Source organism: Phyllobates terribilis, unplaced genomic scaffold (assembly GCF_046119375.1).
Source record: "Phyllobates terribilis strain yellow unplaced genomic scaffold, ASM4611937v1 Scaffold_4__5_contigs__length_816908805, whole genome shotgun sequence".
NCBI classification, from domain to species: domain Eukaryota; kingdom Metazoa; phylum Chordata; class Amphibia; order Anura; family Dendrobatidae; genus Phyllobates; species Phyllobates terribilis.
In genome coordinates this window covers 298,629,603-298,647,175 of record NW_027362764.1, presented here as the reverse complement: position 1 = coordinate 298,647,175, position 17,573 = coordinate 298,629,603, and the positions used below count along the sequence as shown (strand labels likewise).

Below are 17,573 nucleotides of genomic sequence, written 5' to 3'. Positions count from 1 at the left end.
ATGTTCAATTAAAAACGTTGCCAAACAATTTCATAAATATTTTTTGTTTTTTGAAGTGCTTCTTTAGCAAGTTAAAAATATGAGTATAAAAATTCAAAACTTACCGTATTTTTCGGACTATAAGACGCAACCCAAATTTTGGGGTGGAAAATAGTAAAAAAAATATTTTTTTAAGATGGGGTCCGTCTTATAGTCTGATTAGGTATTTTACCTGGGGGTGGTGGAGCAGTAGGCAGGGTCCTTCAAGAAACCGGCCTGGCGGAAGTGGAGGAATTCTGCGGACCCTGGATACATGAAGCCGGTGCTCCAGTAGCTGTGAGTTGCGGTGATGGTGGAGCAGGATCGCAGGGCCCTCCGTTCGCTGCCTCAGGAACCCGGCGGCAGCAAAAGAGATGAGCTGCCGGTGTCTGGCTGGGGCCTGTGGACTTGCTGGGGCCTGTTGACTTGCTGGGACCTGGGGCCTGTGGACTTGCTGGGGCCTGTGGACTTGCTGGGACCTGGGGCCTGTGGACATGCTGGGGTCTGGACCTGTAAGTGGCATCCGGCAGTGAAGCAGAGGAGCCGGGGCCTTGTCCGGGCTGTGAGCGGCATCCTGCGATGCGGCAGAGCAGCATGTGCAGCTTCCGGTGGCCGCGGCCATCTTCCTGAGGCCGTAATCTATAGGAAAATGCCTGCCGGAGCTCCCGATCGGCGCATGCGCCGGCTCAGGCGGCCATTTTCCCGTGGATCACGGCCTCAGGAAGATGGCCGTGGCCACCGGAAGCCGCACACGCTGCTCTGCTGCACCGCCGGACACCACTCACAGCCCGGCAGAGGCCCCAGCTCCTCTGCCTCACCGCCGGCCGCCACTCGCTGCCCGGCACAGGCCCCGGCTCCTCTGCTTCACCACCCGACACCAGCCACTCCAGCACAGGTACAGGCCCCTGCTCCAGCCTCATCTTACCTCTGCCGCCGCCGGAGGACCCTGCGATCCCCGCTCCACCACCACTGGTAAAGTAACGTTCGGACCATAAGACGCACCCCCCATTTTCCTTCCAAATTTTGGGGAAAAAAAGTGCGTCTTATGGTCTGAAAAATACGGTATTTAGTTATTTTTTTTATAGATTTCTAAAGTTTTGAGAGCCTGAATTTTGGGTTTGTATGACTTGAATTTTTTTTCTCATATCTTGGGCTAGAATTAAGATAAACAGATGGGAGAGGCACCAATTTGTTCAGAATTATACATGCTTTAATTTGATATGTCACAAGACCATGTTTGTTGATATTTATATATTTGTTTTGAGGAGTTACATTCTAAAGTTTGATGGGCGTTTTTGAGAAAACTGTATGTTTATACATTTTTCTAAAAATGCATATGTGTTTACTTGTGTTCCCATATAACATTACAGGGAACCGGTCAGCTCGAAAATATGCAATCTATGGAATGCATTTTATAGATTCAGGACCCCAGCACTGCAAGGCTACAGTGCTAACCACTGAGCCACTGTGCTGCGAATAAATTGATGTTATGACGTATGGTAAATAAATGTCATTTGTAATCACTGAAACTAGATGATGACTGACCGTTGTGCTTTGTTTTACTGACACACAAATAAGGAGCTCTTTGCTTACAATTTGATTTAGTTTCTCATTCCTGCCAATGTGTATGACATACATCAGTTGTAGGTAAAGCATTTAAAAGGTTGTCCTATGTGGACCAACCCTGCATTGAACAGATGCTAATGATCATCAATGGAAGTTGTGGAATGCTGCAGCAGGAGAAGTGTGCTATTAAATTGCCCTCATTAAAATTAATAGTCAACCATGTAAAATATTGGGGAAAAGGATCTCAAACATTGGATTTCTATGACTGCGCATAAGTACAGGAACTACGCTAGTGAGAACACAGTCCGGTTATGAGTGGTCTATGAAAACTGATTAAGGTTTGTTAATCATTTTATTAGTAGTATAAGTGATCTTATAAAATATTGGAATTTATTTCTTTGTCTTGTTTGTCTTTTAGTTATCAACTCAAAGAGAAGTTGTAGCTCGAGTAATTCAACGCATCTGTGAAAAAAACAAGAAGAATGTTCTCGCATTTGGATATGGTCTCATGGCTGAAAAGAGTTCATTACGTGTTAAGTTTGCACCAAGTATTTGCAATTATTTTCCAAATCCAACCACGGCGACTATTAGTACCAGTGTCCTCTGGGAAAGCCTCCTTAGCAGGGTGGGAGATGATGTCATGATGCATTTATTAGAAAACTGCTCACTTTTCATCAGGGTGCCACCCAGTTGCTGCTATCAGATATGTGGTCAGCCCATATATAATTTAACCAAAGAGGAAATTCTTTCATCACCTTGGCTGAAACAAGATCGTTTTATCTATAAACGCAATATTTTATCTCGCTACATTCAGACATGTTCTTTCAAATCTAAAACATACTCATTGAAGCTGGCTTCACAAAGGAAAAGACTAAAGAGTCAAAGAAATGCTAAAGTAAAAGCATCCATTGAGCTTATGGTGCAAACGGGAGATGTCCATTCCAGCACTGCACCAGTAAAACTTGTAAGTAACGTTGGTATGTTTACCACTGAAACCAGGCAGACAAAAAGACCTTCTCCTAATGCAATTTGTAGTATCCCATTCAAAAGACGTAAAACAGAACTGAAATCCACTTCTGATAGTGTGACCACTAAACCTCCTGTAAAATCAAGTAATAATTCTGTCTGGCAGTGTACCAAACAAGGAGAGCCAAATATGGATTCCACTGCTCAGAAAGAGATTCTGCATGGGACAAATAAAAGCACTAAATTAAATCAATTTTTTGTTGAGCCTCAGACTAAAGCTACGTCCTATAATTCTTCATCTATGTCTACAGACAGAATTACGCCTTCTAAGATTTTTGTTGACTTTGGTAAAATGTTGTGCACAAATCCAATTTCTAAGGAAGGATTTTCTGAAAGTTTCATATTGAATACGTTAAAAAGTAACTCCTATGGCAGTTTAAGCCTTATTGAAAGGATATTTATGAATAGTAATTTGTTTGAGCAAGACATTGAATTACATGTTTCATCTGAAGGTAAAAGGAAGAAAAAAGTGTGCAAGCGTTATAAACAGTTGATACCCATCTTCCAAGAACTTATAGAAAAGCACAAAGTATGCACCTACATGTCACTGTTAAAGAAGCACTGTCCTGTAAAGCTTACTGGGAATTGTAAGCGGTTAGGTGTTCAGTGTGATAATGGTATAACAACAAAAGCTAATTCTAAATTCGGTAACACAATCTTACACTCAATGAGCAACACAAAAATGGCACCAAACCAAAGTATTGCTTGCGTGGACAAACAGGACATGGTGCTTGTTGATGAACCATATACCTTACTTAAGCAGCATAACAGTGTATGGCAAGTATATTCATTTGTTAGAGAATGTCTGCATATAGTGGTGCCCGAAAGTTTATGGGGATCTAGTCACAACAAGTGTCGCTTCTTCAGAATTGTGAAAACGCTAATTAATTCTGTCAAGTGTGAAAAGATTTCTTTATCACAGTTAATGTGCAAGATAAGAGTAGAAGACTGTTCTTGGCTGCGTCTCAACAAACGTAAGTCATACAGAGTTCTGTTTGGTTAAAATGAATGGATCACAAAAAGTGGTCATACATATTAGGTTGGCTAATTTCAGCAGGACAACCTAACCAGAATACGTATGAAATTTTCTGCCACCGTTGAGTCAGCCTTTCTTGTGAAGGTAGGGATGAGCATGTGAAAGTGCTGTCTGGCAGTGGTTTTCTCCCCTCTCCTTATTGACATCACATGCATGCTCCCTGAACCAGATTTGTATGTGTTTGGTGGGACTTGTTAGGAATAACTAGAGAATAATGATAGGTTCCCTTTAAATATTCACCAGTCATGTCCTAGCTACTATCTACACTGCCCCCAAAACATTGTTAGTGATGCAGTGTGCATCACTAACAAGCTTTTCTCATTAAAATTAGTGGTATGATAATGATTTTATAACCTTTGATACACTTTGTCCTACCTGCTCATTTTCAGTAATAGGGGTGTGATTCTCACATTCAGTCATGGGCGGGCGCAGCATTAAGTCACTGCTGGCGCCACCCACATATTTGAATATTGCTCCCGGCAAGCTCTATGATTGTGGGGCGCATGCAAATTTGTACATGTCTGGCCGCCTTCGCAGTGAGGCTGTGTGATTACCAGCTTCATTGCGCACGCACTATGTTCCCCGTGCGTGAGCAGTGAGGCTGTGTAGTGCGCAGCTTCACTGCGCACACGTGGGGAACATAACACATGCGGAGTGAAGCTGGTAATCACACAGCCTCACGCAGGCGGCCAGACATGTACAAATGCGCATGCGCCCCACAATCATAGAGCTTGCCGGGAGCAATATTCAAATATGTGGGTGGCGCCAGCAGTGACTTAATGCTGCGCCCGCCCATGACTGAATGTGAGAATCACACCCCTATTACTGAAAATGAACAGGTAGGACAAAGTGTATCAAAGGTTATAAAATCATTGTAATACCAATTGTAATGAAAAAAGCTTGTTAGTGATGCACATTGCATCACTAACAACGCTATGGGGGCAGTGTAGAGGGTACCTAGGACGTGACAGGTTCCCTTTAATCTGTCTTTTATGCAGCTACTGATTTTTAGGTTATCTGCACAATTTTTTTATGATGAAAAATCCAATGTGCTTTTTAAAGAAATCCATGCAATTTTTCAATGAGGTTTTCAGTCCTGAAGCAGTTTTTATCCAGTTTTTTATTTTATTTATTTTTTGCAGCCATTTGACTTCTTTGGCATGTTTTCTGCTATTTTAGCAGAATTATGGATTTTCCATGGAAATCATTTGGCGCCATATTTAGATAGTATTTGAAGCTGTTTTTGAAGTATTGTTGGAAAAAATCAGCTTCCGAATTCATGGAAAATAAAGGGTGTGAACATACCCCTTCAAAATTGATACATAATGTAAGAGCTCATGCAAACATTCATGCAACTCTGTTTGCGCATGTAATGCACGGACTATCCGCGGTTCTTCCCGACCTGTATACTTACTTACAAATTGGCGTGCAAGCCTATAATTATCATGCGTGTCCAAATCTGTCCAGAAGTGACAAAGACCATCATCTTTATTCTCACTCATCAATTCCAGGAAAAACTCCCTAAATGTCCCCAAGATTGGAATGTACCAAAAATAAGTGGTTAGCCAAGGATTGGCAATTTCCCCAAGATTCTGTGTGTGTGTGAAAGGATGTATCCCACACTATCACAGTGACCTGATAATAGTTACACAATTAACTCCTTTAACCCAATTGTCTGTCTAAATGTCTGCCAATTACCATATGTTGTTTACGTAAATTCACATAATCCTACCCCCTGATACAAAGGTATAAAACCTTGGGGTTTCTAATAATAAATCGGATCATTCTTTTGAGACAATCTTTTGTGAGTTGTCTTATTTGAAGCGTCATTGGCTGAGATCTCAAGACATCTTATTCTACCTGAGAGAAGTAAGATTCCCACCGTCTTCAACAATACAGTTGTGCTCAAAAGTTTACTTACCCCGGCAGAATTTTTCCTTTCTTGGCCTTGTTTCAGAGAATGTGAATGATAACAAGAAAACTTTTTCTCCACTCATGGTTATTGGTTGGGTGAAGCCATTTATTGTCAAACTACTGTGTTTTCTCTTTTTAAATCTTAATGACAACCAAAAACATCCAAATGACCCTAATCAAAAGTTCACATACCCCAAGTTCTTAATACCGTGTATTGCCCCCTCTAACATCAATGACAGCTTGAAGTCTTTTGTGGTAGTTGTGGATGAGGTTCTTTATTTTCTCAGATGGTAAAGCTGCCCATTCTTCTTGGCAAAAAGCATCCAGTTCCTGTAAATTCCTGGGCTGTCTAGCATGAACTGCACGCTTGAGATCTCCCCAGAGTGACTCAATGATATTGTGGTCAGGAGACTGAGATGGCCACTCCAGAACCTTCGTTTTGTTTTTCTGTAGCCAATGACAGGTTGACTTGGCCTTCTGTTTTGGATCGTTGTCAATTTGGAACGTCCAAGTACGTCCCATGCACAGCTTCTGGGCTGATGAGTGCAAATTTGCCTCCAGTATTTGCTGATAACGTGCTGCATTCATCTTTCCTTCAACTTTTACCAAGTTTCCTGTGCCTTTTGTAACTCACACATCCCCAAATCATCAGCGATATACCTCCGTCCGTGCTTTACAGTAGGAATGGTGTTCCTTTCATCATAGGCCTTTGTTGACCTCCCTCCAAATGTAACGTATATGGTTGTGGCCAAAAAGTTCAATTTTGGTCTAATCACTCCAAATTACCTTGTTCCTGAAGTTTTGAGGCTTGTCTCTGTGCTGTTTGGCATATTGTAGGAGAGATACTTTGTGGCATTTGCGCAGTAATGGCTTTTTTCTGGCGACTCGAACATGAGGCCCATTTTTCTTCAAGTGCCTCCTTATTGTGCATCTTGAAACAGTCACACCGCTAGTTTTCCTAGAGTCCTAAATTTCAGCTGATGTTGTTTGTGGATTTTTCTTTGCATCCCGAGCAATTTTCCTGGCAGTTGTGGCTGAAATTCTATGTTGGTCTACCTGACCGTGGTTTGGTTTTTACAGAGCCCCTGATTTTCCATTTGTTAATGCAACGCTGCTGACTAGCATTATCAATTCCTTGGATATCTTTTTGTATCCCTTTCCTGTGTTATAAAGTTCAACTACCTTTTCCCATAGATCCGTTGACAATTCTTTTTTTTTCCCTATGACTCACAATCCAGAAATATCAGTGGCTGAATGAAAGATGCAAGAGTCTGTCTGGTTCCCAGAAACTCACTCAGCTTTTATACACACACACTGATTACAAGCAAACAGGTCACAGGTGAGGATGTTACCTTTAGTAGCCATTCAAACCCATTTGTGTAAAATTCTATGCATGTTATCAGGCCGAAATCACCAGGGTATGTGAACTTTTGATCAGGGTCATTTGGATGTTTTTGGTTGTCATTAAGATTTAAAAAGACAAAACACAGTAGTTTGACAATAAATTGCTTCACCCAACCAATAACCATGAGTGGAGAAAAAGTTATTTGTTATCATTCATATTCTCTGAAACAATGCCAAGAAAGGAAAAATTCTGCCCGGGTATGTAAACTTTTGAGCACAACTGTATATGAGACATATTTGATGTTGTTGAGTTTCGGTTGGGAGAATCACGGCTAGGCCGAGTTTCACAGACATCTGCATAAGTTCTTAATCTATGATTTCACCTTATAAGCATGTATTTATATCAAGGCCTCATTTAGACATTTTTTTTTCTTGTACATGAAAAATTGATCCAATTTCCGATATTTGGTCCATATATCTGTTCTTGCTATCAGTGTTTCATCAGTTTTTCTTTTATGCAAAGAAAAAAAAAAGCTTCTCTTAGGCAATAAAAAATGAGGATTGTATTTGTATGCTGTTAGTTTTTTTTTTTTTTAAATTGATTTACATGGGCAGGATTGATCCATGACTTGTCTTCAAACGAGACATGTCTATCGGTTCTTTGTTTTTTTTATTTTGTTGACACTCGGTCCATCAAAAAAAACACTGACATGAACAGCCCCATAGACTATATAGATTCAGATTTCTTCATGACCATAACGCTCTTCAATATGGTTGGGTGCCACTTTACAATGCTTCTCATATTCTTCTAAATATATTGTTAAACTCAACCATCCTGCAAGGGACATATCAGTTGAGTCCATAATTTATGTATTAATTTCATAATATAACTTTAAAAGGATGGAAGCTACTTTTTTTTCTTATAGAACGCCAAATCGCCTATATACAGTTGCAATTGAAATTATTCAACTTACATTTCAAATTAGGTTTATGAGCGAACTTTACACATTTTATAATGTTTGTAATGAACCACTCAAACAAAAAAGCTCAACAAACAATGCTATCGTTAATGACTTAATGACTACTGTTATCAGAATTATTCAACCCCTTCCTGGCAAGCATCTTTAGTACTTGGTGAATTAGAGGCCATTACCCTTTAAAGGGGTACTCCGGGGAGATAAAAAAAAAAATATTATAATGCCCATACGTTCATAAGGTATGAAGATAACCTGAATAGTGCTGTGTCTCATCCAATCACTACCTGTAATTCTGTGTGACGCTGCAGCTGCTCATCACTGCGCCCCCTCCCTTATGGGACGTTATATCATACGTCAGGTGGCATGTTCTTTACCCGGCAGCTAGTTGCAGCCGCCCACCTTCTGATACTATCTGCTTGTATATGGTCCATCCGATATTATCGGGGGGCGTGACATGGGCGTGGGCTGCTATTAGCGCCAGCCAGCCCCCTGATCTGCTTGTATGTGGTCCAATATTGGGGGCTACTAGCAGCCTGGATCAGGCCATGCCTCTAATATCGAACTGCATACAATCAGATAGTATCAGGAGGCTGTCTGCTGCTAATAGCAGGAAGCAGGCCATGCCCCCTGATGTGTGCTTTAATGTCCCATAAGGGATGGGGAGCCGCTGCAGCATCACACAGAATTACAGGTAGTGTGAGGGAGACAAACAGCACTATTCATGTTATCCTAATAGTTTATGAAGGTATGGCCATTACAATAACACAGGTGTGTAAAAAAATAAAAATTCAAGAGCTGTTTTGGTTATTTCACATACGGTAATCCCTATTTTTTTTGGTGCGCTGAATCCAAAAAAGAGCTCCGTTTTGTCATAGGACATCATGTTTTCTGACAATTTAGCTAACTATGTTTAAATAAGGCAATACCGCAAAATAAATGAAAATAGACTTAGAAAATACATTTTTCATGAAAATCATTTTTGAACTGAAATGAGCTCACTAACACTCACTAAAATAGATTATTATTTTTTTTGTTTTCCCTGTAAGACTCCTCTTGGTACATTTACGCTTGTGAGTAGCATCTGGAATGTCTGTCTGAGGCATCCAACAGTAGTCTGCCATCATTGTAATGCTCCATTTTCCCTGGCATCTTCTTTCCATCTTTTTAATGTCTTGGTGGAATCGTTCACCTTGCTCTTCACTCACAGCTCTCAAATTTTCAGGAAAGTAGTCAAGGTGGGAATGGAGGAAATGCACTTTCAAACTCATCAGGCAACCTAAAGCTTGAAATACTTTCAGCATTCGTCCGACGATCTTTTTGTAGTTAGGATCTTTTTTATTGCCTAAAAATTTCTCTGCAACCTCTTTAAATGCAATCCACCCTTCTTTTTGAGGATCCGTCATGGTATTGACAAACTCTGTATCAGCTACAAGCCTTCTAATGTCTCATCCTGATGAACACACCTTCCTTCAATTTTGCCTCCGAGAGGCTTGGAAATTTGGTGACCAAGTATTTGAAGCATTCCCCATCTCTTGGAAGTGGTTTTACAACTTGCTTCATCAAGCCCAATTTTATGTGGAGAGGTGGTAGAAGAACTTTATAGAGAGTACCAAAGTTTCTCGGAGGACATTTTTTTTCACCGACTGAGCACCCTCGGCTGCCAACTCTTCTTGGTCCAGTGATTTTGTCAGTCTCGACTGTCCCACAGACAGAGAAAACCAGGGTATTTGGTATACCCAGCTTTTTGACCGAGCAGCAAGCACAAGACCTTCAAATCCCCACACACTTGCCAACCGTGGTCTTCATATTTAAGTTTACGAAGAACCAATTCCAAGTTCTCGTAGGTTTCCATCAAGTGTACGGAATGACCTACAGGGATGGAAGCGTAAAAACCGCCGTTGTGGAGTAAAACTGCTTTGAGACTTCCTTTTGAAGAATGTATAAAAAGACGCCATTGCGCTGAATCATATTGGATTTTGAATTGACTCATCAAACCTTCGACATCGATGCAATAAACCAACTTGTCTTCCTGGGCAAAGTAAGGAACAAACTCCTTTTCACGATGTCTGAACCATGAAAACGACACTCCTTGAACAATAAATTCCTGCTTTTGAGCCTTGATTCGAGTAACTCAGCTGCATCATTGGGAAGATTCAAGTCTGTTACTAAATCCGTCATCTCCTGGGAAACAAATTTTGATCTTGTAACATCTTCAAAGTCAGAACTTGATTCGTCATCTGGTTCAGGTATGATTCCACCTTCATCAGAGCTAGGTTTCTCTTCCAAGGTAGCAGGGGCCTTGAGTACTGGTATATCTGTGCCATGGAGGATGGGACGAATTGCTGAGTGAAGATTGGGGTATGAAATGGAATGCTTCCATTTGGAATTATACCCTTTCACATTGCTTGAACAAAAGTAAACAGTCACTATGGTTCCTTTGCTCTCGCCATACCATAGGAATCCCTTAACTTTAAAGCTTTTTTCTTACCATTGAACCAATTTCTGAGGTCCTCAACACACCGTTTGCACACTTTGAGGTGCCCAAACTTTATCTTGATCTCCCAAATTTTAGTCCGAAGTATGCAAAGTATACTTTTTTCACAAAGTCTGTAATATTCAGCTGTTGATTCAACACTGTATATTCACCACAAATGAAACAGAAATGGTCAGGCGAATTAATACACTTCCGCAAAGCCATAACGCTAATTTGGGGAAACATGGTTGATGAATGAAATTCAAATGCAAGTTTCTTGAAAGCATAAGGACCTGTCATTATGTCACTAACCACCTGACTGCCACCAGCCAATCATGCAGTTCCTATTGATGTTAATGGGGAAAGAAAATAAGCTGCCTGCCGATGATTCACACCAGAGTTTGCAGAAGAACCTATAGGTTTGTGCAAGTCCTGACGCTTAGGATTTTTTTTCAATATTTTTTTTGTTATCAAAACAGCAAAATACATGGAAATTATATGAAAATAATCAAAGAGCTTTTTAGTCGCAGACCTATGAAATTTTTAACCTCCCCGGAGTACCCCTTTAACACCCAATGTGTGGTCTGCTAATACTTTTTGTTTGCCTGCTGCAACCGCATTCTTCAAATTCCACCAAAGATTTTCTACAAGGTTAAAGTCAGGCACCTGATGGCCACACCAAAATCTTCCAGGACTATTTCTGAATCCTTGGTTGACTTTAAGGTATGCTTGAGATCATTGTTCTGTTGGAAGGTCCAATAATGCCCAACCTCCAGCGTCCTCACAGAAAGCCTGATGTTTTCTTCTAGGATTTCCTGATGCTTGATTGAATCGGCCCTGGCTTCTACACACTATAGGTTTCCAGTTCCAGAAGAAGCAATGCAGCACAAGAGCATCACTGAACCACTGTTGGGTTGTTCTTTTCAGTGGTATGCTTCATTCTTCCTCCTCTGGGCATACTGCTGAATCATAAGCCTGAAAAGTTCCAGCTTTGTTTCATCACTCAACAGAATAAGATGAAAAATCTTCTTTGGCTTATTTATGTAGTTTTGGGCATAATGGAGAAGAGAGTTGGTTTTGTGCTTTTTGGTCACTAGAGACGTAGGTCTTCGATTTCGGCATGGAGAAGTTCAGCATTTTGTATGTGCCATAGGCCACATTCACATGCTCAGTTTTTGGTCAGTATTTCTAAGCCAAAATCAGGAGTGGAACAATCAGAGAAAAAGTATATAATAGAAACACGTGCACCACTTCTCATCCACTCCTGGTTTTGGCTTACAAATAATGATGTAAAATACTGACTAAATTCTGAACATGTGAATGTGGCCTAACTGTGCTGATGAAACTTCAGTGTCCGCTGCTACCAAATCTTGCAGTGGTTTATTTGAAGTCACTCTTAAGTATTTTGACCACCTAATAGCTTTCTCTTTCTGCTAAGTCCCGGGTGTATTGCTAGTGTTCTTTTTTACTTTGAACTTGTGAATTATACTTATTGTGCCTCTAAGATTCTCTTCCTGCGAAATGATGTAACTGAATGTACAGATATGTCCCATGAACAGGCACATGAGTTGTGCTCTTGCCATCTGAAGCAGGAGCCAGCAGTTACACAGGTAAGCACCTGATTTGTGTGCTATGGCTGTACTTCACTCCAATCCCAGCACTTTAACTACCCTCAATAGTGGACAACGACATGTAAGGAGTTTGACAGAGGGAGATTGCCCATTGGCCCCCAGGCAACGGGATTGTCGTGCGTCAATGGTTGCTATGGCAACAAGGAGGTCAGCAATGGCCTACATGTCTGCCATAAACAGCCTATCAAATCCCATAAGAGGCGGAGTCTGAGTGACTAGTTGTCAATCAAATACTGACCAGTCATAAAAAACGCTACAAAATTTAGGTTGTACTGTGATTTATCAATGCAATCTTGTGAAAATAGTAAGCATTGTAAAAAAAAAAAAAAATTAGTTTTAATAATAAAAGTAATGATTTATTTGTTAAAAAAAATCCCCAAACTCCTGCAAAAACAATATATATTTTGTATTGCCACACTATTTAACGTATATGGTACAGTTATATGAAAAAGTTTGGGCACCCCTATTAATCTTAAGCTTATTGTTTTATAAAAATTGGTGTTTTTGCAACAGCTATTTCAGTTTGATATATGTAATAACTGTTGGACACAGTAATGTTTCTGCCTTGAAATGAGGTTTATTGTACTAACAGAAAATGTGCAATCTGCATTCAAACAAAATTTGACAGGTGCATAAGTATGGGCACCCTTATCATTTTCTTGTTTTAAATACTCCTACCTACTTTTTACTGACTTACTAAAGCACTTTTTTTGGTTTTGTAACCTCATTGAGCTTTGAACTTCATAGCCAGGTGTATGCAATCATGAGAAAAGCTACTTAAAGTGGCCACTTGCAAGTTGTTCTCCTGTTTGAATCTCCTCTGAAGAGTGGCATCATGGGGTCCTCAAAACAACTGTCAAATGATCTGAAAACAAAGATTATTCAACATAGTTGTTCAGGGAAAGGATACAAAAAGCTGTCTCAGAGATTTAACCTGTCAGTTTCCACTGTGAGGAACATAGTAAGGAAATGGAAGAACACAGGGACAGTTCTTGTTAAGGCCAGAAGTGGCAGGCCAAGAAAAACATCAGAAAGGCAGAGAAGAAGAATGGTGAGATCAGTCAAGGATAATCCTCAGACCACCTCCAGAGAGCTGCAGCATCAACTTGCTGCAGATGGTGTCACTGTGCATCGGTCAACTATACAATGCACTTTGCACAAGGAGAAGCTGTATGGGAGAGTGATGCGAAAGAAGCCATTTCTGCAAGCACTCTACAAACAGAGTCGGCTGAGGTATGCAAAAGCACATTTGGAGAAGCCAATTTCCTTTTGAAAGAAGGTCCTGTGGACTGATGAAACCAAGATTGAGTTGTTTGGTCATACAAAAAGGCATTATGCATGGCAGCAAAAAAACACAGCATTCCAAGAAAAACACTTGCTACCTACAGTAAAATTTGGTGGAGGTTCCATCATGCTTTGGGGCTGTGTGGCCAATGCCGGCACCGGGAATCTTGTTAAAGTTGAGGGACGCATGGATTCCACTCAGTATCAGCAGATTCTTGACAATAATGTTCAAGAATCAGTGACAAAGTTGAAGTTACGCAGGGGATGGATCTTTCAGCAAGACAATGATCCAAAACACCGCTTCAAATCTACTCAGGCATTCATGCAGAGGAACAATTACAATGTTCTGGAATGGCCATCCCAGTCCCCAGACCTGAATATCATTAAGCATCTGTGGGATCATTTGAAGAGGGCTGTCCATGCTCGGCGACCATCAAACTTAGCTGAACTGCAATTGTTTTGTAAAGAGGAATGGTCAAAAATACCTTCATCCAGGATCCAGGAAATCATTAAAAGCTACAGGAAGTGACTAGAGGCTGTTATTTTTGCAAAAGGAGGATCTACTAAATATTAATGTCACTTTTCTGGTGAGGTGCCCATACTTATGCACCTGTCAAATTTTGTTTGAATGCAGATTGCACATTTTCTGTTAGTACAATAAACCTCATTTCAAGGCAGAAACATTACTGTGTCCAACCGTTATTACATACAGTTATATGAAAAAGTTTGGGCACCCCTATTAATCTTAAGCTTAATGTTTTATAAAAATTGGTGTTTTTGCAACAGCTATTTCAGTTTGATATATGTAATAACTGTTGGACACAGTATTGTTTCTGCCTTGAAATGAGGTTTATTGTACTAACAGAAAATGACAACCAAACATTTTTTTGTAAAGTGATTTTCTTGTGCAAAAGTAATAAACCCATTAAAAAAATGTAATCTTGGTACCAATAATGGCATCGACCCATAGAATAATGTAAACATATCAAGTATACTGTACAGTGAACTCCCTAAAATTAAGACTATTTCAGATCTGTTGTTTTATTTTGTGCGCTTGCCACCTACCAAAAAATGATTTAATAAGTTATATGTATCCAAATATGGTACAAGTAAAAACTACAGCTTATCCCGCAAAATGTGAGAACACAGCTTTGTCTATAGAAAACTATTGTTATGGGTATCAGAATATGGTGACCAAAAAAGTTTTTTTTTTTTTTTAAATATATAAAGAAAACATGACAGCTGGTACATACTTCCCATATATAGGGCGGCATGTAGCAGACACTGGCTGCTTGATTTTACCAAAGTATGTTTAACTCTGGAACGCTGCAGAGTTTCAAAGAATAGCATAGTTTAAAAGCTGCCAGGGACCGGGCCGAATAGAGTATTTGGACAGATGGGTCCCTGGCGACTTCTCCCTGCCAACTGCCCCGGAGGCTGCGGGCATAAAGTAGCGACTCTTAAACTGTCTTTTTCTAAAAATCTGCAGTGTCAAACATACATGGTTGAAATCATGCAGCCAGTATCTGATATATGATGCCCGTGAATCGGTTAGCATGTATCTGCTTTCAGGTTCCGTTTAAAGTTTTTTTTTTTTCTTTTGCACGAAAATAGTAAACCATAAAAAAGAAAACTCTGCAAGTTTGGTATTGTCGATCACATGTAAATTATACTTAACACAGAAATAGTAAAGTAAATTTAGTTTCGGTGAATACGTTTTGGTTATTTTGCCTTCCAAAGAGTGTAATGAAAAATGATCAAAAATGTGCTTGTGCCGCAAAATGGCACGAATGAAAACTACAAAAACATACAGTTTCGCAGACAGTAAATGGTAAAGATTAGGGCTCTCAGAATACAGCGACACAAATAATTATGACTTTTTTCAAAGTATGTATGTATTGTTAAAATAATAAAACTATAAATTTGGTGTCTCCATATTCGTACTGACCTACAAAATAAAGTTAAAGGGTGTTGTCAGAACGAGGTTCCATAGACTTTAATTGTAAAAGAGACTCCCGGCTCATGCATAGGGCATAAATCTAAACGGCTAGTCAGAATTGCGATGACATCCCAGAAAGAATGGCGCTGAGCATCAGAGAGAGCAACGGTAGACGAGTATATAAGTACATTCACACTACACAACATACATGTGCACACACATTTAATGAATATAAAAATTAGTGGGAGAGCTTCTTTATCCTAAGGGATTCACCTCAGGAGGTTGAATAGTTCTAAGCGCAGTTCTGTATATTGCATATTCGTAGTTTCGAGCTTGTTCATTGGTTCTTGTTTTGCTTATTGCAAACAGCATCAAGTTTGTACATTTTGCTAATAAATAATTGTTAAATAATTTTGATTGCAACTGTATATAGGAATAAGTTAGGCCGTGTTCACACAATGTTTTATTTTGCCGTAAATTTCTAAAATCACTGTAAAATCGTAGTGTTTTTACTGTTAAACACAGCAATTAGATGCTGAAACCATCCTTGTGATTATCTGTTTAGTTATTGTTCTATAATTATTTCTGCTAGAACAAACTGAAAATTCTGTTTTTAATGTAATAACTTGATTTTCTTATAATTGTAGATAATCACTTTGTTCCTGCATCTGAGCACTTGCTGCGAGAGAAAATACTTTCTAAATTCTTTTTTTGGCTTATGGATACCTATGTTATACAGTTATTGAAAGCCTTTTATTATATCACAGAAACCAGCTTTCAGAAAAATAGACTCTTCTTTTATAGAAAGAGCATCTGGGGGCCACTTCAGAAGATTGGAATACGGTAGGAGTGTGAACATTTTTTTGTTCAATGCAAAGCCTATTTTGAACATATCATGAGGGGATTTATAAAACTTGGTCCATATGACAGCCAGGGTAAAAATTAGAAATGAGCGAGCACCAAAATGCTCGGGTTCTTGTTACTCGGACCGAGCAATTCCTAATGCTCGAGTCCTTGTTTCGAGTAACAAGTATAATGGGAGTCAATGGGAAATTCGAGCACTTTTCCAGCAGACCCTACAAGGAGGTCTGGGGGGCAGTGAAAATGTTCAAATGGAAGGGAATAGTGCTGAATGGAATGAGAACTGCATGGTGAAGACCCCTGGAAGCATCTCTGACTCCCAGATCGCTGCTGAGAACAGTGATGTCACACTTTTCCTCCACTTTAAGGACTGACAATAAAAGATTCCAAATCGTTGAGAAATTGTAGTTGACAGGAAAAAAATGTTAAACATTTTTCCTGTATAATGACTTGTATATAAGGCAAACTTTTTAAACAGGATTTTAGTGCAGAGCCAGGAAAAAAATAAGGGTCCTCCATAGACCCTAGAATGCAACACCTTGTGGGCCTCATTCAAATATAACTTTAAAAACACATTATGCACTCCAGTCATCTGGTGGTGTGTAAAAGTCAGGTCTGTGCCATGCTTTGTTCATTGTAATCAGAGTGAGCCTGTCAGCACTTTCTGTTGACCGGCAAAAGCCCCTGTCTGTTATGATCCCTCTGGCACTAAAAATTTGCTCAGGCAAGACGCTAGCGGCAGGGCAGCACAACACCTCCAAGGCATAGAGGGACAGCTCATGGCAATTGTCCAGCTTTGAGATCCAATAGCTGAAGGTTGCAGAGGAATTAGGGAGTGCACTGGTTTGGTCGGCTAGATATTACTTGACCATCTTTTAAAACTTTTCCTTCCTTGTCAAAAACACCCGATCATGAGGGCATGGACGCTGGGAGGGTGTCATCAAATTGGCCCAGGCCTTTGGCAGTGTACCCCTGCCTCTGCTGTACCTGGTGTGTGTCTCCCTCACCTCTCTTCCTTGGTTGGACAAGAAAGCTTGCCGTCTGCCGCTAGTGTTGTCTGATGGGATTTTTTTCAACAAATTTTCAACAATGGCTTTCTGGTATAGCACCATTTTACAAGACCTCTCTGCCTCAGGAAGAAGAGATGCAAAGTTCTTATTGTAGCGTGGGTCTAGAAGGGTGAAAAACCAGTACTCCTCTTTTTTTGGCCAAGATGAATGTAACGCTAGGGTCGTGGGAAAGGCAGCGGTACATGAAGTTGGATATATATGCCAAGCTCCCTACAGCCAAAACTTCTGTCTCCACCATGATGACGGCTCTCCATCTCTTCCTTCCTCTCTTCCTCATGCCCATCCACTTCGGAGAGACGGGAACAAAGGTTATTGTGTGGGTACTAACCTTTGTTGCACTAGCTGCCAGCTCCTGTTCCTCCTCTTCCTCAGCGTTCACCTCTTTGTTACCGAATCCGCTTTGAGCAGATGAGGAGAGGCTGGGTAGCATCTCT

At 40.2% G+C, this 17,573-nt stretch overlaps 1 protein-coding gene across 1 annotated transcript in view; it reads left to right on the top strand.

Annotated features, from left to right (window-relative positions):
- TERT (telomerase reverse transcriptase) overlaps positions 1 to 17,573 on the top strand; it is a 205,528-nt gene that overhangs the window by 66,540 nt on the left and 121,415 nt on the right. Inside the window, exons 2-3 of the mRNA XM_073678343.1 lie at positions 2,003 to 3,584; positions 15,856 to 16,051. Coding sequence (XP_073534444.1) covers positions 2,003 to 3,584; positions 15,856 to 16,051 — 1,778 coding nt within the window. The remainder of the gene's footprint in view (positions 1 to 2,002; positions 3,585 to 15,855; positions 16,052 to 17,573) is intronic.